The sequence below is a fragment of the Hippopotamus amphibius genome, chromosome 7 (assembly GCF_030028045.1).
Source record: "Hippopotamus amphibius kiboko isolate mHipAmp2 chromosome 7, mHipAmp2.hap2, whole genome shotgun sequence".
Lineage (NCBI taxonomy): Eukaryota > Metazoa > Chordata > Mammalia > Artiodactyla > Hippopotamidae > Hippopotamus > Hippopotamus amphibius.
In genome coordinates this window covers 50373738-50400212 of record NC_080192.1, presented here as the reverse complement: position 1 = coordinate 50400212, position 26475 = coordinate 50373738, and the positions used below count along the sequence as shown (strand labels likewise).

Here is a 26475-nt window from a genome sequence, read left to right as displayed (position 1 = left end):
CTAAGATCTCAGAGAAGTATGTGTATGTTTTACAAATCTCAAACCAGAGAGAGGCAACAAATCAAGGATGAGTGTTATTCTGCTGCAATATGAGTCTGCGCACAACCCCAGCATGTCCTGGGTGCACCCACAGAAGCTGAGAACACAGAGCTGCGCCTGAACATGTAGCAGCAAGAGCATGGCCGCTGGAGCCAGACTCCCTGGGTTCAAGTCCTGGCTCGGCCACTTCCAACCCTTTTCAAGTCATCTTACCTCTCAGTAGCAGTTTCCTCGTAATTAAAATGGACACTTTATTTATTATTATTGAAATATTTGAAAATTTTAATGTAAGGTTTTAAATGTTAATTTCAGTACAGAATAAAATGGGCATTTTAATGGTACCACTTCATGGGGGTGTTGTGAAGAGTAAATGAATTAATTCACAAAAAGCACTTTGTGGTTGGCACATATTAAACACTCAAATTAGCCATTATTATTGTTTATCATTAAAGGAAGATGATAAATATATACAAATGTTCTGTTTTCTGAGTGTGGAAACATTTTCTTTGTGTTCTCCACATACTGTTTTTTTTTTTTCCCATCAAAAATGGACCTCTGGAGATTTTATATTCCTTAATGAAATCTGCCATTGGGCAAAATGAGGTGGTATTACAGCACTATGACTTGTTTTTAAAGCAAGTGTTCAGATTCTCTTCTCCACTGCTATGCATCTACCTCCTCTATCCTCAGTGCAATTCTCTTTCTGTATTCCACTCCTGTCTGTCTCTCTTTTAGACATTCCTTCTCTTCTTTGCTCCTTATCATTCCAACCTAGTTCTTTTTTTTAAAAAATTTATTTATTTATTTATTTATTTACTGGCTGTGTTGGGTCTTCATTGCTGCACATGGTCTTTCTCTAGTTGTGGCACGTGGGCTCCTTATTGCCATGGCTTCTCTTGTTGCAGAGCACGGGCTCTAGGCGTGTAGGCTTCAGTAGTTGCAGCACGTGGGCTCAGTAGTTGTGGCGCACAGGCTCTGAAGCACAGGCTCTATAGTTGTGCCGCACGGGCTTAGTTGCTCCGCGGCATGTGGGATCCTCCTGGTGCAGGGATCGAACCTATGTCCCCTGCATTGACAGGTGGATTCTTAACTACTGAGCCACCAGGGAAGTCCCCCAACCTAGTTCTTTATATCTTACTTTTTTCCAATGCTTCATAACCTGGATGGGTCTTTTTTGCCCTTGGCCAGAAGTAGATGTCATGTGTAGAATCTTCTCACAAATGGAGGAAATTTTCTAGCCATTTAAAATAAACCCAGGGAAACACACCTGCTAATCTGAAGACAGTTTGATTTATGAAACAAGGGGGACCCTATGGAATGCCCAAATATATTTCTGTCCCATGAAGTCAGTCTTCTGTTGCTGATTATGAACTGCATGGACATAGCACTTTTTACTTGTCCCCTGATTTGCTTTCCTTCTGTTCAATAATTCATCCCACAGCCAATATAACACACTATCTTATCAATGTCTGTTTAATATTTCTGCCTCTGTTCCTATCGATCCATACCTGAAATAACAGACCTCCACTCCAGATATTCTCTATCCCTTTACGCTTGCTTTTGCTCCTAGTTCTTATCATCACTTGATATTTGTATTTACTTACCTTTTGACTATCTCCTCTCACTAGAATGTGCAGGACCTTGGTCTGTTTTGCTCACTGTTCTTCTCCAGTACCCGGAACAATAACTGTCCTGAAATCTATATTTACTGAATAAATGAGTTGTAATCTTTTTACAAATACTTCCCAAACCTTTTCTGTTTTTTATTTCACTTATTGTATGAAATTAGATCAATAATTTTCATAAAATGCCTCACAAATAAAGACCAGCATGACTGACTAGGGATCTACGCCTAGCACCACCTCTGTGGTAACAGAGCTGAATGCTTTTGCTTTTGTGCTTACCTCAGTCATGGCATGTTTGTTAGGAAACGAGCTTCTAGAAAATATACTTAAGGAGGCAATAATTTTTTATCAACATATTCTCCTACAACTTAAAAACTCAAATACTGAAACAGAAATAAAAGGGCATAGATTTAGCCCTACAAATATTTTAGCGTGAGCAAAAACTTCTGTAAGAAAGCAAACTAAACTGAGCTGCAGTTGAGGTGCCTGGGGCCATTTCTTTGTAACATTGAGAGACAAAGGCTTAACATCAAAGTCAATTAATTTCATCAGCATTTCCACTGAAATGCCCACATGGCAAAGAAGAGGGCTTGGATGCCTCCTGGGTCTTGAAGCACTGCTCAATCTATCCCTGCAAAGGTGAAATTACTTTTAAGTTTTATCTCTTACCTTAAAAATTCATGCCAACTTGGCTTCCCTGGTGGCACAGTGGAGTCCTTGCTTCACAACAAGAAAAGCCACTGTAAAGAGCAGCCTGGGTACCGCAATGAAGAGTGGCCCCCGCTCCCTGCAACTAGAGAAAGCCCGTGTGCAGCAATGAAGACCCAACACAGCCAATAAATAAATAAATAAATTTTAAAAATTCATGTCAACTTTTCATTCTATATAATGCACCCTTATTTTTTTAAATATTAGCACAGTGGATTAGATAACATTATGAGACAACTGGACACTTCAAAAAGCCTTTTATCTTGAGTAATTTTGTCCCTTTCTGGCGAATCACCACTTACCTACCAGGAGTCTGGATTCCTGATTAGAGAGTTATGGAACTAGATGTCAGCTCTTTGTGGGTAACTCTTTTTGTTTCTTCTTTTTTTTTGTTGACGTATAGTTGATTTACAGTGTTGTGTTAGTTTCAGATGTACAGCAAAGTGATTCAGTCATATATGTATATATATATATTCTTCAGATTCTTTTCCTTGCAGGTTATTATAAAATATTGAGTATAATCGCCCTTTTTGCTTCTTTAAACCCATTTTGGGACTGCACAATACTATCAGTGTTTTAGCTTTCAAAGCTCCTCTGAATCAGGCCCCCAGTGCAGTTTTCCAGCCCCATGTCCCATTAACCCAAAATCGACATACCTTAATTACATTATAGAAACTTTTGACAAGGGCCGTTATTATTTCCTTATGTCTCTTGCTATGCTCACCAAACACAACTGTCTAGTAAGTGGTCAGTATTGTGTCAGGAAGGATGGGCTAGGTTCTGATGACTTAAGAAACAACTCCACTGCCTTAGTGGATTCACACAACAAAGATTTCTCCTCATTTATTCAGACCCTACTGCAGGTCCAGGTCGCTCTCCAGGGCAGTTGTCCATTAGATGACGGCTCATCGGTGCACCTCACACTCCCATAATCACCAAGGCAAGGAGAGTCGAGCACCCAAAATTAAATGCTTCGACCCTGAAATGATGCATCACTATCATTTTATCAGCCAAAGGAGGTCAGATGGCCACGACTGACTCCAAAGAGGTGGAGAAGTACAGGCCTACTGTGTGCCTAGAAAGAGGGGAACAGGATATCAGTGGGCAGTAGTAATACCTGCCCCACATATGCAATCTCTTGACTGAACGAAATCTAACACATTTTTAATTAGGATTTCTGCTCTGTATATAATTGTCAATCTCTTTGGTAATCCTATTATTTAATTCATTTCTTAATTCTCTGTTCCCCTTTGGACTCCAGTTTAATAAACAAAACACAAAATGCTAATTTAAACATTCACCTGGATAAATAAATACCAAGTGTTTTTTTATAACTGCAAAACCATCATTATCACGACTACATCTTAATTGCATGCTTTACCTCATCACATTAATTAAACAGATCACTAAACCTTATTCCCTCCCTACTCTCCCAATAAAATGTTTAGGGTTTACTAATGATAACTTCACAGTATGTTAGCTGCCCTGATACCATCCAGGCACACTAAAACAAATGTATTTCCAATGTAACCAGAAAACACATTCTGTGTAACTTGGGGGAAAAAAACTTCTACGTGAGAAGCAATATGAATGAGATACTGAAATTCTTCGCTTCATAATTCAGGTTAATTGATTTATTTAACAAACATTGCTTGGATTTCAAGTGGATGTTGAAATGGTTTATGTGAGATGAATAGCTATGTTTTCAGAAGAAAATGGTTAAGCTTCTGTTTACGACCTTCATTGGCTTCTGTGGCCTCCTGAAGCACTGCAGGTTCTGGCTCTAGCCTGGCTCTCTCTCCAGCCTCATCTCCTACCCACTCCTCCTACTCTTGACTTCAGCTACCAGCCTCTGTCCGTCCCGGAATCCCTCTTGCTCTTTCCTGCCTTTTTTTCCCCCATGACCTTGACTTTTTGGAAAATCCAGGTCAGTTATCTTGTAAAATGTCCTGTAGGCCAGATTGAGTATGTGCATGTCATGGCCTGTTGTTATACAGCCCTAGAGCTAAGGATAGTTGTTACATTTTTAAAGAGTTTTTTGAAAAAAGTAAAAGGAGGAGGAGAAGTGGGGGCAGGGAGAGGGCAGAAAGGAATTCTGTGATGGAGACCATTTGTGGCCTGAATAAGCCTAAAGTGTTTACTTTCTGACCTTTATTCTAGATCTTTTTGTTTCCACATGGTATTATTCACTTTGTACCTCAGTTCCTTGGACTTTGGGCAAGTTGAAAAGTAGGTGTAGAACTGTGCTATCCGATAGGGTAGTTGCTGGCCACATGTGACTACTGAGCACTTGAAATGTGGCTAGTTCAAACTGAAGTGTGCTATAAGGGTAAAATACACATCAGATTTCAAAGATTTAGGATAAAGAGTGTGAAATATTTCATTAATGATTTTTATATTAATTACCATGTTGAAATAATGTTATTTTGGATATATTGGGTTAAATATAATGCATCATTAAAATTAATGTCACCTGTTCCTTTTTTTTTTTTTAACGTGGCTACCAGAAACTTTCACATTGCGATAGGCTTCATGTTATATTTCCATTGGATGGTGCTGGTCTAGAAACCTGATTCAAATCAGGTTAAATACTGTTGGCAAGAATAGTTCATAGCTGATCTTATGTCCATCATATTGCATCACAGCATGAGACACACATCAGTTTGTCCCATTATTAATGACATTAAGTTTGATAACTTGATTAAGGTGTGACTGACAAGTATCTCCACTGTAAAGGTCCATTTTCCCCTTCACAGTTTGTAATTTGTTATAGCCATGGGACTATAGGTTTCCCAGTTACTTTTCAGTTAATAGTTTTAGTATTCTTTGGTGATACTTGGTTGAATTACTAAGTATTGGGGATTACAAAATGGTGTTTTTGTATTTTTAGAATTTCTTCTTAAATTTCTTTTATTTCTTATTTATTTTTTTACTTTTTCAAAACAATTTTATATTTGAGTATAGTTGATTTACAATGTTGTATTAGTTTCTGGTGTACAGAAAAGTGATTCAGATATCTATATCTCTATGTATGTATCTATATCTGTATCTATATTCTTTTTCAAAGTTTTTTCCATTATAGGTTATCATAAGATATTGAATATAGTTCCCTGTGCCATATAGTAGGTCCTTGTTATCTGTTTTATATATAGTAGTGTGTATACGTTAATCCCAAACTCCTAGTTTATCCTTCCCCCTCTCCTTTGCCCTTTTGTAAATAAGTTCATTTGTATCATTTTTTTTATTCCATATATAAGTGATACCATAAGATATTTGTCTCGTCTCTGACTGACTTCACTTAGAATGATAATATCTCGGTCCATCCATGTTGCTGTAAATGGCATTATTTCATTCTTTTTTCATTCTTTTTTATGGCTGAGTAATATTCCATTGTGTATATGTACCACATCTTCTTTATCCATTCATCTGTTGATGGACATTTAGGTTGCTTCTATGTCTTGGCTATTGTAAGCAGTGCTGCTGTGAACATTGAGGGGCATGTGTCTTTTCAAATTAGAGATTTCATCTCTTCCAGATATATGCCCAGGAGTGGGATTGCTGGATCACATGGTAACCCTATTTTTAGTTTTTTAAGGAAACCCCATACTATTCTCCATACTGTTTTCTTATTAAATGTCTTCAGTTAAATTTCTTAACTGACATTCTTTTTTTCCTCTCCTTAAATAATTTTTTTTTAGTGAGTATCACAATGGACATATCAGTTTTTATCTACTCAGTGTGTTACAATCAAGTGCAGTCACTATTCTTTTTGATACTCAAATCTCTCTAAATTTGGCTAATGAGAGGCCCTTCAAGCTGGCTCCTGACTCCTTTTATCATAACCCAATTAGTTTTTGAGTGTTTTCTTGACTTCTGGTACAGGAAGTCCTAGGGTCACCTTGTACTTCCCTATTCCAGAGGTGGAATCAGCCATTTCTTAAGAAGCCTCCACTTCTTTTCATAAGAAGTGGTATTTCAAAACCAAGATCAAGGTGGTAGATGTGATCAAAGTTACTGGGGTGACATTACTTTCAGGCCCTTCCAGTAGGCAGAGCTATAAAATTTATTTTAAGAAATCACAAGCTCATATTGATATTTCCAGCTGGGGTATAATGCTGTAGGAGTGTTTCTTAACTTCTTTTATTTTATGTTTGTATTTCTTTTCATCTACATTAAAAGCCTTCATCTGATAAAACACAAAGACATTTACTTATTTTCTTTATCATATTGTATTCAAATCACAATAACAGTATTACAACTAACATTAATCATAGTGTGTGGTAAAGTTTAAGATTACTTTGTAGATCTTTTGTCCTCAGGATATAATCTACTAAGGGTATATAGTCAGAGTAACTTAAAATATTTGTTCAAAGTATTCAAAAGTAACATGAAGTAATTATTTTCCCTAAGAGATTATGTTATACATTTGATAGACAGTTTCCTTTGTTTCTGTGTTCAATTTTAGGTTTTGATTTTATTTTTGAATATGTGAAACATTTACATGATTCACAAGTCAAAAACTTTATAAAAAGTTACTCAGAGATCTTGTTACCATCTTTTTCTCCTTTATCCTATTTCTACTCTGTCTGTAGGTAACTATTTTCATTAAATTCTGGTTTATGTTTCCTGTGTTTGCTTGTTTTGTTTTTGCAAAAACAAGCATATGCAAATACATAAAACTATTTGCATTGTTTTATGTCTTTTTTCTTTTTTAAAAATTTTTATTGGAGTATAGTTGATTTATAATATGTTAGTTTCAGGTGTACAGCAATGTGAATCAGTTATACATATACATATATCTACTCATTTTTAGGTTCTTATTTAGGCCATTACAGAGTATTTTTTTTTTAATATTTATTTGCACCAAGTCTTAATTTTGGTAGGTGGGCTCCTTAGTTGTGGTACATGGGCTCCTTAGTTGTGGCATGTGAACTCTTAGTTGTAGCATGCATGTGGGATCTAGTTCCCTGACCAGGGCTTGAACCCAGGCCCCTGCATTGGGAGCATGGAGTCTTAACCACTGTGGCACCAGGGAAGTCCCTATTACAGAGTATTGAGTAGAGTTCTCTGTGCTATACAGTAGGTCCTTATTAGTTATCCATTATTATATATAATAGTGTGTATATGTCAATCCCAATCTCCCAATTTATCCCTCCCCTGCCCTTTGCCCCAGTAACCATGTTTGTTTTGTACATCTGTAACTCTATTTCTGTTTTGTAGATAAGTTCAAAAATATGGAATGCTTCATGAATTTGCGTGTCATCCTTGCGCAGGGGCCATGCTAATCTTCTCTGTATCATTCCAATTTTAGTATATGTGCTGCCAAAGTGAGCACTTGTTTTTTCTTATTTAACATAATATCCTGGAAAGTCTATCAGTTCAAAAAGGTATTCCTCATTCTTTCTTTCATAAAATTGCTGAAGAGTACTCCATTGTTGGATGTACCAGTTTATTCAATAGGTCTCTTACTGATGCACATTTCTGTTTCCAATCCTTTGCTACTACAGAAGTTATACAGTGAATAGCCTTATGCCTGTGTTGTCTTATGTTTGTGGAAATGTAGGTTCAGGGTAGATTCAGTAATCATAATTTTAGAAACATCCCAAGTGATTTTTTTTTTTTTCCCTGCATGGGTCTTCATTGCTGTGTGCAGGCTTTCTCTAGTTGTGGTGTTTGGGGGCTACTCTTCACTTTGGTGCACGGGCTTCATTGCAGTGGCTTCTCTTGTGGAGCTTCTCTAGGCACATGGGCTTCTGTAGTTGTGGCTTGCAGGCTCTAGAGTGCAGGCTCAGTAGTTGTGGCACACAGGCTTAGCTGCTCCATAGCATGTGGGACCTTCCTGGACCAGGGCTCGAACTCATGTCCCCTGCATTGGCAGGCAGATTCTTAACCATTGCACCACCAGGGAAGTCCCATCCCAAGTGATTCTGACGCACAACCAGGTTTGAGTATTGTTGCTTACTGTGTATGGTAAAAATAGTATCCAGGAACCTTGAATTGTTAACATTTAAAAAAATGAGGAATCAACAGGTAAAAAAGCAAAATTCTCACCACCCTGAATCCTAACCTGCACTACCTAGTAGAATGCAACTGAGTTATATAAACAGCTTAATATCCGGAGTCTTGTGCCCAAATCATCCTGTTGGTAGCAAGGTTATCTTATGTATAGATGCATAAGTGCTTCACATTTGGGCAGCAGATAACTTTCAGTTTGGATACCTGAGTTAGAAGAAGCCAAGGGGCATCCAGTCCTGGCATCTAACAGGCAGTTTTTTGCACAGGTTTGGAGATTAGATTAGGGGTCATTAGCATGTAGGTGAAAGATGATTGAGGGAAGGATTACAGAGTGAGAAGGTGCTTAGAATAGAACCCTGGGGAACACCAGTACTTAAGAGGCCTCTACTGAGAGAAACCCAAAGAAACTATAAATGGCCAGAGAGGTAGGAGGAAAACCTGAGAAGACGGGTCACAAAAGCCTCGGAAGCAGAGCGTTACAAGAAGAAAATAGTTATCAATGTCAAATACTGTTGAGAGATGAGGCAAGACAAAGGCAGAAAGGTATCCACTGGATTTAGTAACAAAGAGACCAGTGGTGAGACATTTGTCAGAGCAGATTCCATGTTGCGGTGGAAACAGCAGCCATCCTGAGTGTTAAGGAAGGCATTCAACCACATACAGACGATCCTTGGAACAATGATGCAACAGAGTGTTTCTAAAAGCAACAAAAGTCGACATTTGTACCCAAAGGAAAAAAAATCAATTTTAGTATTTTCTCCCATAAAATTTTTTTAAAGGACAAAAGAACTTTATTTTTATTGAAGTATAGTTGATTTACAAAGTTGTGTTAGTTTCAGGTGTATGGTCCCACAAATTAAAAAAAAAAACAACTTTGGTAGTGGCTGTTATTTATCTATATCAGAATCTAGAATAAGATGCTTTTGGATTTAGTGAACAGTTATTTTAGGTTCATTATTGAGTAAATTCATAATAAATAGCATCAAAATAGTAATGTAGTAATGTATTTTAGGATGTTCCTCAAAAAGTACCACAACTTTCAAACACTATCCCCATCAAGTATGGGAACCATGGCTCCAGAATAACTTTTAAACCACTGTCCTTTCTCTTCTACTTGCCTTCCCCCATTGCTGTCTATACCCTGGGCTGTAACTAGACTTCTTTGCCCCATTGTGAGCGGGTAGTAGCCCAGCTTAAAGAAGTTTGGGAGGCTAGGGTGTACTCACAGAGGAAATGATGAAGAGGACTTTGAAAGTCATCTAATCCAGTGTTTTCCAAACCTGGCTGAGCATCAAAATCTACAACTTGGGACGTGCGCTGAAAAGAATCTTGGGTCCCTGCCCTAGATCCTGATACAATGGGTATGGAATGGGGCCTAGAGATCTGTACCTTGAATAACGTGTCTTTGACTATAGAAATTTAACTCCTGGAGAAAACAGAGGCCCAAAGCAGTCACGACTGGGCGGGTCTCCCGACTGGAGATTCGCGGTTCTGCGCTTTGGGTGGTGGCCGAAGGACATCTTGGTTTTCGTTTTGGAGGCGTCGGGGAGGGCTTGCTTTTCCAGGCTCTCTAGGTTCACTAAACTGACCTTCGCTCGCGTTCCTCTCTACGCATTAGACGCACGGGGTTAGCGGCTCCGCAAGTGCCACGTATCCTGCTGCCCAGTCGGCTGGTTTCCTCGCAGCCCCTGGCGACGCTTCAAGCAAGGATGAGCGGCAGGAGCGAGAGAGCGCGCCCCGCCCCCGCATCGCCCCTCCCCGCATCGCCCCTCCCCGCCCTGCCCCTTTCCCCGCCCCGCATCGCCCCGCCCCTGGCCCTGCCCGCGCCGAGCCCGGTCTGCCGCTGGGAACTTGGAGCCGAGCTTCGCCGCCGCCCCGCCCCTCCGGGCCAGCTCGCCGCCGGGGGAGTGGGAGCGCTTGCGAAAGCCGATGGTCTCTTTTTAGGAAATAAGTTTCAGGTGTACGGCATTAGAGTTCAACATCTGTATGTACTAGAGCGTGATCACCACCGCAAATCCAGTTGCCGTCCATCACCACACAGTTACCCACTGCATGTATTTCTCCCACCCCCCCAGGAAGCCGACTGTGCTGCAGCCGCGGAGCTGATTGGCTGATCTTGGGCGTCTACGCAGCCCGGGTTTTCCGGAATTTGGGTTGAGCTCGGGAAGATGGAGTATGGCTTCGCTGAGTCAGCCTTTGCGCGAGCTGCGGGGACCTCTGCTCCCACCCAAGGACCTGGGGGAGGAGGACGAGGATTATCTGAGGGAGGATGCGGAGGAGGATGAGGACACGGTGTTTGTGGACGCCGAGGAGCTCTGCAGCGGGGGCGTCAGGGCTGGCGGTCTCCCTGAGCGGCTCCGTGGTGAGGAAGCAACTCACCCCTGGGAATAGGTTTGGAAGATCAGTGCGTTGTCTCCCATTATGGCCTCGTCCCAAGTAAGGCGACCCATCGCTGCTAACAGACTTCTTTTGGGGATGGCCTAGCTGTTTCGTCCTGCAGGATAAAACAGCGACAACAGCAATGATAGCAGAGACTTGAGCAAATACTATGTTACGCTTGGGCTCCATGTGTATCTCGTTTAGTGTTGATAGCTTTTCAGGTAGTTTCATAGTCGAGGAAACAATGGGTGTCCAGCCAGCATTCACACCCAGAGTCAGGGCTTTTAACTGTTTTCCTGTCTTTCCTGGCGTCGGAATATGTGGTTGCTTTGTCAGCTACTTAAACACACACGCACATAAGAAATACCACAAGGCACTGTTGATTCCTTAACCTTGTGATCTGTGTTAACCTTGTATAGTTTCCTGTCCTAAGAATTATACCTGTTACGTGTACCTGACTGAAGTTTAAGAATGTTTGAGTGTTCAGACCAGTGCTGTACGGTAGAATTTTCTGTGATGATGGCATCGCTCTGTATTTGCTTTGTCCCACACAATAGCTGCTAGCCACGTGTGGCTATTGAGAATTTGAAATGCAGCTGGTCCACCTGAGGAGCTGAATTTTAGGTTTTAATTTTAATTAATTTGAATTGAAATAGTCACAGGTGAGTGGACAGCACAGGTTTAGACAGAAAATTTTTAAGTATTTGTGGAGGGTTTAGTCATTTATCCTGAGAGTGTTAGTGACTGGCTACCATGTTCCAAACAAGGTGTTTGTTGCTGGGATACCTTGGAGAGATTAGATGATGAGGTTGCTATCTTAATGGAGCTTACCCTCTAGTGAATTAAACAGATATTCTGTAAATAATCACAAAAGTAACTGTAATATCACTTACTGCTTAGCAGGAATAGTTAGAAGTGCTATGAGAGGTTATGTTGATGAGATTCAGGGAAGGCTCCCCTGAGGAAGTGACAATTAAGCTGAGGTCTGTAGTAAATGGGGTCAACAGTAAGGAAGACAGTATTTAAGGCAGGTGGAACAGCTTTTGCAAAGGCTCTGTGGTAGGAGGGACCATAACATTTTTTAGAAACTACTTCAAGGTCAATATTGACAGATCTGAGTAGCAGAGAGAGGACTGCTTTTAGAAGAGGAACTGCAGACTTTGCCATGTGCCACGCTTCCCTCTTGGAATACAAAGACAGATGAAACGTTGTCCTATTCTAGAGAGCGTACAGTGTAGTAGAGGGGAGGCATTAACAGGTCAGTGGCGTATAGGCACTTATAATAGACATCTGTACAGGATGCTGTGCAGGGATTAAAGAGGGTAGTGGATTTGACAAAACATTGGGAAGAGATTTTAAATTATCCTAAATTAACCTTTTTTTTTTTTTTTTAAGTTTCCATTTTTGATGAAAACACTCACCAGCAATGTGACGTGTTTGGACGTTTCCCATTAATGGGTGCATGGTGGCGAGTGAAGGTACAGGTAAAGCCTGTGGGATCAAGGAGCTATCAAGTTCAAGGATTTCCATCTTACTTTTTACAGTCAGATATGTCACCACCCGATCAGAAGCATATCTGTTCCCTCTTTCTTAAAGACTGTAATGTCTCCGAGGAAGACAGAATTAAATTTTTAGCATGGGTACGTGGTAAATCAAGTTATCAAGACCTTAACTTTGAAAATCTTAGGCAACAATTAAGAACTTACCAAAAGGAAATTGAAAGGAATAGTAAAAAACAATCTACACAGGAAACGCAAGAAGAGTCACTACCAGATTATGAGATTCCGCTTCCTGTGGAAAATACAAGTAAGTGATTGTTTCATCGAGTTTTAGTGTAATTGAGATACTGGATGACTATTGTGTTTAAAATATTACCACTATAATATCTTGGTATAGTATTCTTTTTTTAAATCGGTTTGATGAAAATGTGTTTGTATTGCTTTTGGAGTATGTCATTGACATTGCAGATTCCTCATCTATAATGCAGAGAAATTGGGTGAGATGATCCTTAAACAACTTTCAGTTCTTTTCCTGCTCTAGAAGTGTGCTTCTAGGTCTCTCTCTAACTTTTATGTCCGTAGGATTACCTTGAGTCGTTAGGAAAAGGTTCAGTTGTCAATTATTCCGTTTAAGAAAGTGGAGAAGAAAGGCAAGAATACGAGCAATCCATTTTGGGAAGATTTCAGTTTAAAATGGTTTAAAATAACTTTTAAATATGGTTTGTTATCTGGACATTCATATATGTAGAATATTTCATTTCTTAATTCTATCAACTAAATTTGACAGTACATCATTGAATGACTTCAAGGATGAAAGAATCATGATTACAGTAAGAAAAATGATTGTAAAGATTAATATGTAAATGTTTTTAATGCTTAGCTCTACATTTATCTGTATATCATTGAGTCAGAAGTTTTATTCTGATTCTCTTGCAAGCAAAAGGAAGCAAAAGGTAGCTAAGAGGTAATCATCTAAGCATTTGAAGAACATAAGTTTTGGTGTTAAACAATGAAAACCATCTCGGTACAAAAGCAGTTGTGATAAGACAGTTTTCTTGCCGAAGTAAATTTATTACTGTCTCTTTAATTTGGGTTCCTTAAACTGGTTGTGCTAAATGAGAAAGTCTATCAAATCAGTTGTTCTATGAGCTCATTTCTATGTTTTGATTTGTTGTTTTCTGATATCCTGTAGTTCCATTTGTAACTGTGATGAGAGCTTTGCGGTTTCCAAAAATAATGGAGTTCCTTCCAGTTCTTCTGCCCCGACACTTTAAACAGCTCGTAAGCTCAGATTCTGTAAAGGTGTTGGAAAAGCTGGAAGAGATTTTAGGTACACAGCCATGGAAACTCGGATTTCGTAAAGTAAGAGATACATTTGCTTATCATTTTGTAATCTTGTACGAGGGAGGATATCTCAAGCTTGACAGTTTTTTGCATCTCTTTCAAAGGAAAGAAATTTGTATGACCTCAATGTTGGTTTATTTTAATTTCAGTATTACAACTAAATATAGACTTCTTCTACCTGTAGTTCTTATGCAAGAAATTTACAAAGGAAAACAGAATAACAAAATAAATGACATTCAGATGATCAATACTTTAGTTACATAATTTAATTTTATATGACATTTTTTGTAACTAATTGCCATTGCACCTTGAATATAGATCTCATTGAAGGCACACGTTCTTATGAGTTTGGCAAGTCCGTTCTGCAGTGCAACTCGATTCCTCACATTCCTATTTGAACTTTTGAAAATCTTCATTATTTGTATGGTACATGGTGATGTCATTTGATTTTTTTCCTTTGGCACAATAACGTTATTTACAGTTTCTTTGGCACTCCTGTTTTTGTTATTAGAGACCAGGAGTAGTAAAGTGGCAGTGTGGGGCTCCAGAGGTGTTGAAAACCAAATGTGGAACTTAAATCTTGACAGCACTTGGTTATAGGTGGTTTTCCAAATGAAAATACAATTTAAAAACTGAGATAATTGGTGGGATCCCCAAGAATGTTTACAGATCCCACCCCCCTGCCCCCAATTTGAGAAATACTGGAATAATGAATTTGTTCCCTCTATAAAATGACTGCGATTTCAGTATGCTTGGAAAAATGAGATTCTAGAACATTAGATTATTATATATATATTTATTCAGTAGGAAAGAGAAGCAGAGCAATGAGCCTTCTGGGACTCAAGTGGGAAAAGGAGGCTTGGAGTCTCCTGTTCAGCGTGTAAACCACTACCCAGAATAAAGAGTTTTGCTGAGGTTTTTTAATTCATTTGCTAGGGCTGCTGTAACAGAGAGCATAGACTGGATGGCTTAAACCACAGACATTTATTTTCTCACAGTTCTGGAGACTATAAATCCAAAGTCAAGGTGTCAGCAGAGTTGGTTTCTTCTGAGGCCTCTCTTCTTCGCTTATGAATGGCTGTCTTCTTCCTGTATCTTCACATGGTCTTCCCTCTGTGCTTGTCTGGGTCCTAAAATCTTCTTATAAGGACACCAGTCAGTTGTATTGGATTAGAGCCCACCCCAGTGATCTCATTTTAACTTAATTATCTCCTTAAAGAGCCTGTCTCCAAATATGGTCACATCCTGGGGTACTGGGTGTTAGGATTTCCTCGTATGAATTTTGTGGGGGACACATTTCAGCCCATAAAATGTGTGGAGGGCTCCAGGGATGATGTCTCCATGGGGGAAAAAAAAGAGCTGGTAGACAGCCTGCTGAGTGGATCGTGATGAAGGAAGTTCTGCACCTTTTCAGGAGAGTTGGGGCAGAATTGTTGATAGGCACGTGGAAAACTAAACAAGCCAAGAAAATGAGGCAGTCGTTAACTTCACAGTACCCACACGAGTTTAACACACAGTTAACATAATCACAGCATATCACGCCACTCAGCCTTGAATCCCGTTTTAACTGATTTAACCAAAATCAGTTTTCAAAATATATACTATAACTTTTCCAAGATGGGAGGAGGAGAAGCAGGTGTGGAGGTGACGGTATAAAAGAGACCAAGCTTCCATGAAGAGAGACTTTACATAGTAAGGAGTTAACTCTATGTAAATTTTTTTTTTAAATTAAGGAATAGTATAAACAATACTTAGAAATGTAGAGATAAATTCTGGAAGAAATAACTGCAAATGTTGAGGTTATTGCCTTTAGAAGGCATGGAAAGGGGAAGTCAGGGGATTCCTGCTTTTTTGTGATAAGCCTCATAGTGTTATTCGACTTTTAAAACTGTATGTGTATTGCTTTGAGAAAATTAATTTTAATTAGAAATTATATAGATCTCCAATCACAGTACAGTTAATTAAAAAAAATTAGTGATATATTAGGTACATGTGTTTTTTTTCAAATTTCACTGAAACATCTGCTGGGAATTAAAAAGTTATTACTAAATACCATAGTTTTCGCTGTAATTCTCATAATAGTCATCAATGTTTATAATTTTTATAAAGCAACATGAACTTTATTTTCTTAAAGATAACCTGTAGGGAGCTGAAGCTTTTGCGATGTGAGGCAAGTTGGACATCGTTTTGTCAGTGCAAGTCTCTTCTCCAGCTGATGAGTGATTTGGAGAAGAATGCATTAGTAATATATTTTGAACTGAAGCAGATATGTAGAGAGCAGGGGCACACGTGTGTTGAAGAAGCTGACTTAACTTCTGAATTGTCAGACCGCATGTCTTTTTATGACGTTTGGCAGTCTCTGAAGTTCTTGAAGGATATCGGTGTGGTGACGTATGAGAAGGGCTGTGTCTTTCTTTATGACCTTTACCAGGCTGAACGAGGCATTGCCTCTTCAATCTGTGACCTGATGACAAGGCCACCATGGCAATTACATGTCGATGTCAAGAAGGTGCTGGCGTCTATTCATAGCGCAAGGCCTGAGAATTCAGCAAGTGATGATACGCCCAATAGAAGTAAACCCGATGAAACAAGATCAGAAGATCCTGTGGATATCTGGGACACGCAGGACAGCGGAGACCATATTTGGGATAATGGTGAAGATGAAGTTAATGCAGAAATAAGTGAAGTTCACCTGGATCAGGATCAGGTCACTGCCTTGGGCATGATTTGCTCCAACGCTGTGACAGTCGTAAGTGGGAAAGGCGGCTGTGGGAAGACCACAATTGTTAGCCAGCTTTTTAAGCATATAGAGCTCTTGGAAGAAAGAGAAGTGAAAAAAGCTTGCGAAGATTTTGAACAAGATCAGAATGTGCCAGAAGAATGGATTACCTTCACCAGGCAAAGTCAGCCGAAGCCGGCCAAGCCTATAGAAGTTTTACTTACAGCGCCTACAGGGAAAGCAGCTGGCTTACTGAGACAGAAAACTGGTTTTAACGCTTATACGCTATGTCAGGTAAAACCTTTTACATTTTTTCTGTACATAAAAGATTTGCCTTAAACGCAGACTTAATTTAATGAGTTTACTGTTCATTTCTTCCTGACGACAGTCAGGAGGCATTTATTGAATGTCTTCTAGAGCCTCGCCTTGTGGTAGCTAATCATTTAGATCAGTGCTACTGAAAACAGCCGGTCTATAAATTGTTACTGTTTGCAGTGAGATAGGAGCTCGTGCCAGAAAGTAGATCAGGCACTGTTTCCTTCATTGGGAAAGTCTTATTATGAAAAAAAAAAAAAAGTCAGATAAACTAAAGTGTACGCTTAATGCTGTGGGTAGTTTAGATTCTGGCACCTGGCCTGTTTCTCATTGGCACTGGTTACAAAGATGTCAGAGTCCACATTTTGTAGAATGAAAGCTCTGTGAAAGTGAGAACTTGGGTCATCTGGTCTAGTGCTTTATCCCATTTGCCTACAACAGTGCCTGGCAAGCAGTAGTTGCATAATAAAAATTTCAAATCAATTAAGATGCTTGGAAAAAATAGCTTTGGCTATAGTTAAGAGTCATGAAGTTTCAAACTTGTAAAGAGTTGGAGAGTTTCCTTTAGCCCTGCCCTGTCACTTTATAGATCAAGGAACTTAGTCGTTGGAAGATTTCGGAAGGAAATAATTGAATTGGAGTCTAATGGACAAGGAAGCTCAGGTGAGGAGAACGTTTTTTTTAAAGGAAAGGCTTCCCGCAGGCATTGCGGTGAATGATCAAGTGCATGTAGAGGGTTTTGAGGGGACTGCGTTGATTGGAATGAAGTCTGTATTGTAAAATGATGGAAATTACTCTTGGTTTAGACTGGGAATTTGAGCTTTAAAGTTTGTATTTTGCTGTTTCGTTAAATCCTTGACGAGTGAGTGAAGTGGGTAAGTGATGTTTTCTGCATTTTATACATGAGTCAGTTGAAATTTGGGTGTGTTAAACAGTTGGCCCCAAATCTTAGCTGAGTGCAGAGGTAACACTGGGACTCACATTTCTGACCCCCCCCAGCTTGCAGCTCTTTCCACGGTGCCATGATTCCCTCATTCCCTGCAGACCTTGTATACCTGACAAAGAAGCTGGGACTTGATTTTGTGGGGAGCCATTTAGATTCCCAAGCAAGAGAGTGAAATGAAGAAAGCACTTTTTTTTTTTTTTTTTAAGAAAGCACTTTTTAAGGAAGGTTACCTAGACTCCCAGACCCACGAGCCACCTCAGAAATTGCTTTTGCATTACTTTCATTTGTCACATGAGCGAGCTTGGTCCTAGAGAAGTTCAGTGGAGCTCACTGGTGGAAGAGTCTTCTGATGAGTTTATGATTTGTCCATTAGCCTTCATGTCTGTTTAGTCTGAAGGATTGAATTAGAAGAGGAGAGGCCAGAGAGGGATTGTTACTAAATTTCATCTTACGTTCCAACCCTGATCGATGGGTAGTATCCTCATATCAGGGTGGGATGCTGGGGGGACATTTCCGAAGCCATGTTTAGGCTCAGGAGAGAGTGTAAGGGCACAGGGGAGAACTGAGGTGGCATTTCGGCCACTTATTTATCATCCTTGGGCTAGAGATACCAGAGTGTAAGGGCACAGGGGAGAACTGAGGTGGCATTTCGGCCACTTATTTATCATCCTTGGGCTAGGGGTACCAGGTTTAGCAGGTAAAAATAGAAATAATTTTTTAGTGTAAATGAACATGTATAGATATATGTATATTTGCATACAAGATAGAAACATTTGTGGAATGATATACACCAAAATATTTAACATTCTCTGGTTGTAATGTTACAAAAACAAGTTTCCCTCGTCTATATTTTTTTAAATAGTAAATATTATCTCTGTAATAAAGAGTTTTTTTAGTTGTCTGGGTGGTAGTGTGTTTTTCAATGTTGGGAAAGTAAGAGAGTTTAGAATAGTAGAAGAAAAAGTAGTATTTTCATAGTTGGTTTGGGCAGGCAGCCCTGAATTTCCAGAATGGAGTATTATAATTGGAAGAAGAGTGGGGTTTAAGTGTTTGGGCCATCTCAGAAGGCCAAGAGAAGGTTTATTTGGGGGTATAAAAGTATAGGGAGCTCTCTCTGGTCAAGAGTGATAAGAGAACAGTTGGGATTCTTGCAGTTGAACAGTGCTGTGTGTGAAGCTTGTTAAATTAAACACGCTAAGTACTCACTAGGCAGCAAGGTTTTGAACTGTTTCATCTATCCTATAACTGTGTGCCTCCTATAACTGTGTTCTGTATTTCTTTAGTCTTCTTCCCCATGTTACTCTACGTACATCTCCCCCATCCCTTCCCCATTTAAGAGTTCTGTTTTAAAAGAACATGGTGTTTAACAAAATTTGTTTTTTGATAAATTTTATAACCTGAATTTAAAAATGCTATACTTTGCTTATAGGTCAATTATAGCTTCTACTTATGGGAGAAAAAAAAAATGACCAAGGACACGCCATGGAAATTTTCTTCGGTTAGAGTTCTGGTTGTGGATGAAGGGAGTTTGGTATCTGTGGGAATCTTTAAATCAGTTTTAAATTTATTGTGTGAGCACTCCCAACTTTCTAAGCTTATTATTCTTGGTAAGTTAAAATATTGTTGGAATCCTAATTGTTTGGTTCAAATCATTGTGGTTTGTAGGTTGTTTATACCATTTCACTCTTTTAATATCCATAACCTACAGGCGGGAAGCCATTTCTCAGAGCCCACACTGAAGCCACACTGAGTTCAGTCTGACCACTCTCTATATCAGTTTGGGTGGCTCTTTGTTTTGGCCAGGATATCAGCAAGCTAGGTTGTGAATGAAATCGAGTTGTGAGGAGTTATTGTAATTACCTAAATGATGACTGTTAAAATAGTGAAATTCTCACAGACTCAGAGTAAATCAGGATATGGATCATTTGGAAGTAATAAAAAGTCTTAATTATAGTTCACTTGAAAGTAATTTTATGATTTTAAGCTAATCACATTAGACCTCACCAGCCTCTTAAGTCCTTTCCAATTCTGGTGAGATTCAGTTAGATTCTATTGGGTAGTACTGATGTGAAGAGTGTACAATTTAATGGAGGAAAAACAATTGCAATGAGAGAATCAATATATTTATAAATAACTGTTTTAGATATTTGAGGATATTGTGTAAGCAGTTGATTCTGTTGCTAGCTTAAGCAATCTCTCAGTTTCCACCCAGAAAATAGTTTCTCTTTTCTGTAGGGTTTGCTTGTTTGTTTAAAGTAAAAAGATTTTTAATGGAGCAAAATGTTATCATTACATTACTGGAATTCATCTATTATCAAGTGCAGTGGGTTTGTTTATTTTGCATTTTGTACATTGTTTATTTATTTGAGGCCATAGAGTCTTCTATGTTTAGTAAGACATTGAGCAAGATTGAATAAGTGACAAAATTCTAGATACCTAAGGTCTGTTTTTTTCTTTACCTGTTGGGGAAAATATATGCCCCGGCACAGTTTGCCTGTGTTTATAGATATGAAAAAAAGTTCAGTTCACATTTTACCTTACTGTGTTATCACTATTTTTTACATCTTATATTGTTTACTTGGAATGGTTTTTGTTGTTGTTGAATATTTTTGAAGACTTTATGTTCTTAAGTAATTTTATTTTACTTTTAAATTTTTAAAATTTATTGCCTGCATTGGGTCTTCATTGCTGTGCTCAGGCTTTCTGTAGTCGCGGAGAGCAAAGGCTACTCTTCTTTGTGGTGCACAGGCTTCTTATTGTGGCAACTTCTTTTGTTGCGGTGCATGGGCTCTAGGTTCATGGGCTTCAGTAGTTGTGGCAAGTGGGCTCAGTAGTTGTGGTGCATGGGCTTAGTAGCTCCATGGCATGTGGGATCTTCCCTGACCAGGGCTCAAACCCGTGTCCTCTGCATTGGCAGGCGGATTCTTAACCACTGCACCACCAGGGAAGCCCTTAAGTAATTTTTTTTAATGAACTTTTATTGAGATATAGTTAACAGACAATAAACAGCATATATTTAGTGTACAATTTGGTATCCCAGTCTCCCAATTCATTCCCCCCAGCCCTCCCTGCTTTCCCCACTTGGCGTCCATATGTTTGTTCTCTACGTCTGTGTCTCTATTTCTGTCTTGCATTTCCTCTTTCATAGTTGTTAGCATTTGCCTTATGTATTGAAGTGCTCTATATTGGGTGCATATATATTTATAATTGTTATCTCCTCTTCTTGGATGGATCCCTTGATCTTTATGTAATGTTCTTTCTTGTCTCTTGTAACATTTTTTATTTTAAAGTCTATTTTATCTGATATGAGTATCACCGCTCCAGCTTTCTTTTGATTTCCATTTGCATGGAATATCTTTTTCCATCCCCTCACTTTCCGTCTGTATGTGTCCCTAGGTCTGAAGTGAGTCTCTTGTAGACAGCATATATATGGGTCTTGTTGTTGTATCCATTCATCCAGTCTGTGTCTTTTGGTTGGTGCATTTAGTCCATTTACATTCAAGGTAATTGTTGATATGTATGTTCCTATTACCATTTTCTTAATTGTTTTGTTTCGTTTTCTGTAGGTCCTTTTCTTCTCTTATGTTTCCCACTTAGAGAAGTTCCTTTAGCATTTGTTGTAGGGCTGGTTTGGTGGTGCTGAATTCTCTTAGCTGTTGCTTGTCTGTAAACCTTTGATTTCTCCATCAAATCTGAATGAGATCCTTGCTGGGTAGAGTATTCTTGGTTGTAGCTTCTTCCCTTTCATCACTTGAAATATATCATGCCACTCCCTTCTGGCTTGCAGAGTTTCTGCTGAGAAATCAGCTGTTAACCTAACCTTATGGGAGTTCCCTTGTATGTTATTTGTCGTTTTTCCCTTGTTGCTTTTAATAACTTTTCTCTGTCCTTAATTTTTGTCAATTTGACTACTGTATGTCTTGGCATGTTTCTCCTTGGGTGTCTCCTGCCTGGGACTCTCTGTGCTGCCTGGACTTGGGTAGCTATTTCCTTTCCCATGTTAGGGAAGTTTTCAATTAGAATCTCTTCCAGTATTTTCTTGGGTCCTTCCTCTCTCTCTTCTCCTTCTGGGACCCCTATAATGCTAATGTTGGTGCGTTTAACATTGTCCCAGAGGTCTCTTAGGCTGTCTTCAGTTCTTTTCATTCTTTTTTCTTTGTTCTTTTCCGCGTCAGTGATTTTCACCTTTTTGTCTTTCAGGTCACTTATTTGTCCTTCTGCCTCAGTTAATCTGCTGTTGGTTCCTTCTAGTGTATTTTTCATTTCAGTTATTGTGTTGCATATCTGCTTGTTTGCTCTTTAATTCTTCTAGGTCTTTGGTAAACTTTTCGATCTTTGCACCCAGTCTTTTTTCAAAGTCCTGGATCATCTTCACCATCATTATTCTGAATGCTTTTTCTGGAAGGGTGCCTATCTCCTCTTCATTTAGTTGTTTTTCTGGGTTTTCATCCTATCCCTTCATCTGGTACAAAGTCCTCTGCTTTTTCATTTTCTCTACCTTTCTGTGGCTGTGGTTTTCAGTTCCACAAGATGAAATACTGCTGATACTGCTTGATACTGCTGTCTGTCCTCTTGTGGAGGAAGCTATCTAGGAGGCTGGTGCGTGCTTCCTGATGGGAGGGACTGATGGTGGGTTGGGCTGTGTGGGCGGAGCTCAGTGAGACTTTAATCTGCTTGTCTGCCAATGGGTGGGGCTGTGTTCCCACCTTGTTTGATGTTTGGCCTGAGGCTACCCAGCACTGGAGCTTACAGGCTCTTTGGTGGGGCTAATGGCGGACTCTGAGGGGGCTCACGCCAATGAGCACTTCCCAGAACCCCTGCACCAGTGCCCCTGTCTCCTTGGTGAGCCACAGCTGTCCCCCAGCTCTGCAGGCAACCCCCCAACACCAGCAGGTGGGTCTGGTTCAGTTTCCTATGGGGTCACTGCTCCTTTCCCCGGGTCCTGGTGAGCACACTTTTTTGTGTGTCCTCCAAGAATGGAGTCTCTGTTTCCCCCAGTCCTGTGGAGGTCTTGCAATCAAATTCTGCTGGCTTTCAAAGTCTGATTCTCTGGGGATTCCTCCTCCCGTTGCTGGACTCCCAGGTTGGAAAGCCTGATGTGGCGCTTAGAACCCTCACTTTAGTGGGTGGACTTCTGCACCTATTTGTGAGTCACCCACCCAGCATTTATGGGATTTGATTTTAACGCGATTGTTCCCCTCCTACCGTCTCACTGTGGCTTCTCCTTTGTCTCTGGATGTGGGGTGTCTTTTTTGGTGAGTTCCAGTGTCTTTCTGTCAATGATTGTTCAGCAGTTAGTTCAGTTCCGGTGCTCTTGCAAGAGGGAGTGAGCGCACGTCCTCCTACTCCACCATCTTGATTCTATCTCCCTTAAGTAATTTTTAACAAAGATGTTTTGTTTTCTTTTTTCCTCAGAGTAAGTCTTTGTTATTATAGCATGTATCAGTAGGGAGAAATAAAAATAATCTCTAAATTTCAAGATCCCACTTACCTAAAACCTCCTGTATCTATTTTTCCCCCTTTTAGGTGATATTAGACAGTTACCCAGTATTGAACCTGGTAACTTGCTGAAAGATCTTTTTGAGACTCTCAAGTCAAGGAATTGTGCTATTGAACTAAAGACGAACCATAGAGCAGAATCTGAACTAATTGTGAACAATGCTACAAGGTACAGTGTAACTGAAATTTTGCATGTTCTCTCTGTTCTATTAGAAATAAAGGTTAAAAAAAAGTATTAGCTTTTGAATTAGATGTTTACTATGCTCGTTTAGCAGACCTTTTCTATCCTTCAGGTAGGTATATGTATTCCTTTTGTCCCACAGTTAGAAAAACAAAGTTAATATTTTTAAGTATTGATCCAACATAAATTATTGTTGAAATTTAAGTGTGTTTACATGTGTTTTCCTGATTTTAAAAGCATATATGTGAAATAAAGTTGATTCAGAGTTAGAGACCAGAATAAACCCAAGGGGAACAGAGACTCAGAAATGAATTCATTAGAGTTCAAGGGTGACTTGGGGAAGACATTTCCTGTAATTTTTATAAGTGTAGCCCAAAGAGGGGAAAAGGTATTTTACTACTTGATGAATCCTGGTGGCACTTGTGGCATATTATTCTCCTTAAAGTAGGAAAGAATCCTTCTCTTTCCTTAATCTTTGCATAAGCCTTTAGCATGGTCCTCTGTAATAGATGTGATGGGACCACAGAATATTAAGAGCCTTTTATTTATTAGGCCAGAATTTATCTTTGTCATTGACTCTTTTTTACAAGATGCTGGGTTTTTTGTTTTGTTTTTTTGGTTTTTTTAGGTTTCATTTTCTATTTATTGGCTGTAGTACGTGCTTTATTTCTGTATCTGCATGAAATTATTTTGGTTCTACCTTATTACTATCCATTGCTTAGGGAATTATAGGGGTCATGGGGCAGTCAGCTGAGTGGCAGAGATTATAGTTGATTTGAATAAAAATATAGCACAGGTCCTGAACTGTTGCCAAGATCACAAGTTTAGCCTGAAACTTCATTGCCTTAGGTCTTCTTTGTACGACAGTTTGTATGCCTCTGTCCTCCTGCCCTTGGACCTGGTATGTATCCATTTGGGGCTTAGGATCTGGAACTAGATATTTGACTGGACTTGAGGACAAAAAATAACTTACTAGATAATATAGAATTAAATTGGAAGGTAGATTTTGCTCCAAGAAGTACTTTCTTTACGATGATTTGTTTTCTGTCAGAAGATTTCTTATTTCTTTGATGATGGATGAAGAACTTGTTAGCTCGTATGGAGGTCTTTGCAGAGCTATCTGGTTCAGATATTCTGCAGGACAGGATATGGTATTAGAGATGATGTTTTTGTTGCTTAAACATTTTCTTGGTTGGATGTCAGTAGAAACTAGAATATTCAAAACCTACTATCTCCTGCCTCTGTCTACCCTGGAAAGGGTAGTGAGGGTAGAGGAAGAGTGGACAGGAATAGTGTAGATGATATAGGTTTGTATTGGGACATTAAGAAAAATACTGCAGTTGGATGTGTAATATTCTTTACCTAAAATGCTTCTGCTCCTCCTAAAGACCACCTCAGTTTAGGAATGTTGGTAGATGATTGGTCATTTTAAGTCCAGAAATCTTGGAAGACTCTAAGGCACATTAGATTTCTTCGAACTTAATTTTATCTGAAACTTTGGAATTCCTTTTAGTAACCCTTTCGATATCTTTTGGGCTGAGCTGTGCTCCTTTCACTGTTTCCTCTTGGTCACCACCACGTGTTTAATGACAAAAGGATCCCAGTAATACCACGGAAGGGCTCCTAGAAATAGGGGTATGTTACGTGTCCTGGGTCAGAAGCCACACAGGAAATCCATCGTGATTCTCAGTACCCCAGATTAAATCTGGTATAGTTCCAGCAGGGGAAGCCTTCTTCCCTGTCTCTCCTTTGCTCCCTTTCAACCCTGTTGGGAAGGGTTGAAGACGACCCAGTAGGGTACTACACCTTTGATAGCTAGACTGCTGTTAGGTCTTTACAGGGAGTCAGTTTTCTTCCAAATAACAAAGCAGGGACTCTAGTATGACAAGGCCCCTGGCCTTTACTGTGTTTTTTAATATGATTTGCTCGTCTTGGGGATTACAAAGACAAAAGAAGGATGAGGAGGGAACAGAAGCACAAAGAAGATGTGGATACTTGTTTCAGCTGGAAAGATGAGACCATATGCATGATACGTACAGAAGAAAGGAGAAAAGAAAGAGTATGATATAAATGTATGGAAAAGGCCCCAAAGAGTTTAAATTAACCTAAATAGAAAGGAACGTGGAGCCCAATGGGCCCAAATTTCCCTCCTAGCTCCCCTGCTTTCTACCTCTGTGATCCTGGACCACCCCACTGTCGTTAACGAAGCCTCATGTTATGCATCTGTGAACTGAGGATAACACCTACTTTGTATGGTTCTTTTGTGGTCCTGAGAAAAGTAGGTCAAGTTCTCAACATGTTGCTTAGTAAATTCTGTGACAGTTTTTTCTAATGCTTTTAATGTGCTAGGGGTAGGGGACTGATGGATAAATGTAACATTATGGTCTTGCTAAGTCTGTTTTGAAACTCATTTACTATTTATAATGCATATATGGGTAGCCTTTTTACCCTATTTATGACCTATTCACAGATGTTAACTATTGTAATGACATTATCTCTGCTCACATGTGAAGATACGTTTTTGGATACTAATGCTCTTGGTGTATTATTTTACCTTTTCTTAAGAATCTCAAGACGCCAGTTTCCAACATTTGATGCAGAGCTGAATATCTCTGATGATCCAACATTCCCTGTCTCAGTACAAGATAAATCATTTATTTTTGTCAGACTCCCAGAAGAAGATGCCAGTTCTCAGTTCTCAAAAAGTAATCATCACTCTTGTAAGTATAAACTTTTATGTTATATAGGATTAAGTAGTTCAGTTTCATAATATAGTTATTAAATGACTAGTTGTAATTTTATTTGATGGGCAAGATAAGTATTGCTAGTAAAACGTTAGGCACTGAAAATAAATAATTTATTAATCATCAAGAGCAGATTACATTAGAATTTTGTAAAGAAGTAAGCTCTTGACACATGCATACTAAGGACTTAGTAAATTTTGTTGAGTAAATAAGTGGATGTAGATGATTAGTTTAAAATAAAGCAAAGCCCTAGTAGTCCAGGTTCATTCAGGAGAAAGCATGTCTTAATGAATGAAGCTTAAAGATTGAAGTATTTACAAATGTAAATACTGCATTTGTTGTTTTGAGAACATTTGTGAAACAAAAGTAATGGCTGTCAAACTGCTGCCAAGCTGAGTTCCTTACAGTTCTGTTTCTAATAACATGGACAAACGTGACTTCTTTTTTTTTTTTTGTACTTTT

General features: G+C 39.2%; 1 protein-coding gene and 1 non-coding gene across 2 annotated transcripts in view; one reads left to right on the top strand and one right to left on the bottom strand.

Moving 5' to 3' along the window:
• Positions 1 to 7600: 7600 nt before the first annotated feature.
• On the bottom strand, positions 7601 to 7707 carry LOC130857960 (U6 spliceosomal RNA). The gene has a single exon (XR_009054944.1). It is a non-coding gene; the product is annotated as a U6 spliceosomal RNA (small nuclear RNA).
• A 2845-nt stretch (positions 7708 to 10552) lies between these two features.
• Positions 10553 to 26475, top strand: part of HELB (DNA helicase B) — a 57672-nt gene continuing 41749 nt past the window's right edge. The window contains exons 1-7 of the mRNA XM_057741790.1: positions 10553 to 10749; positions 12162 to 12572; positions 13458 to 13627; positions 15744 to 16622; positions 19019 to 19196; positions 23116 to 23257; positions 25835 to 25989. Coding sequence (XP_057597773.1) covers positions 10563 to 10749; positions 12162 to 12572; positions 13458 to 13627; positions 15744 to 16622; positions 19019 to 19196; positions 23116 to 23257; positions 25835 to 25989 — 2122 coding nt within the window. The 5' untranslated portion in view covers positions 10553 to 10562. The remainder of the gene's footprint in view (positions 10750 to 12161; positions 12573 to 13457; positions 13628 to 15743; positions 16623 to 19018; positions 19197 to 23115; positions 23258 to 25834; positions 25990 to 26475) is intronic.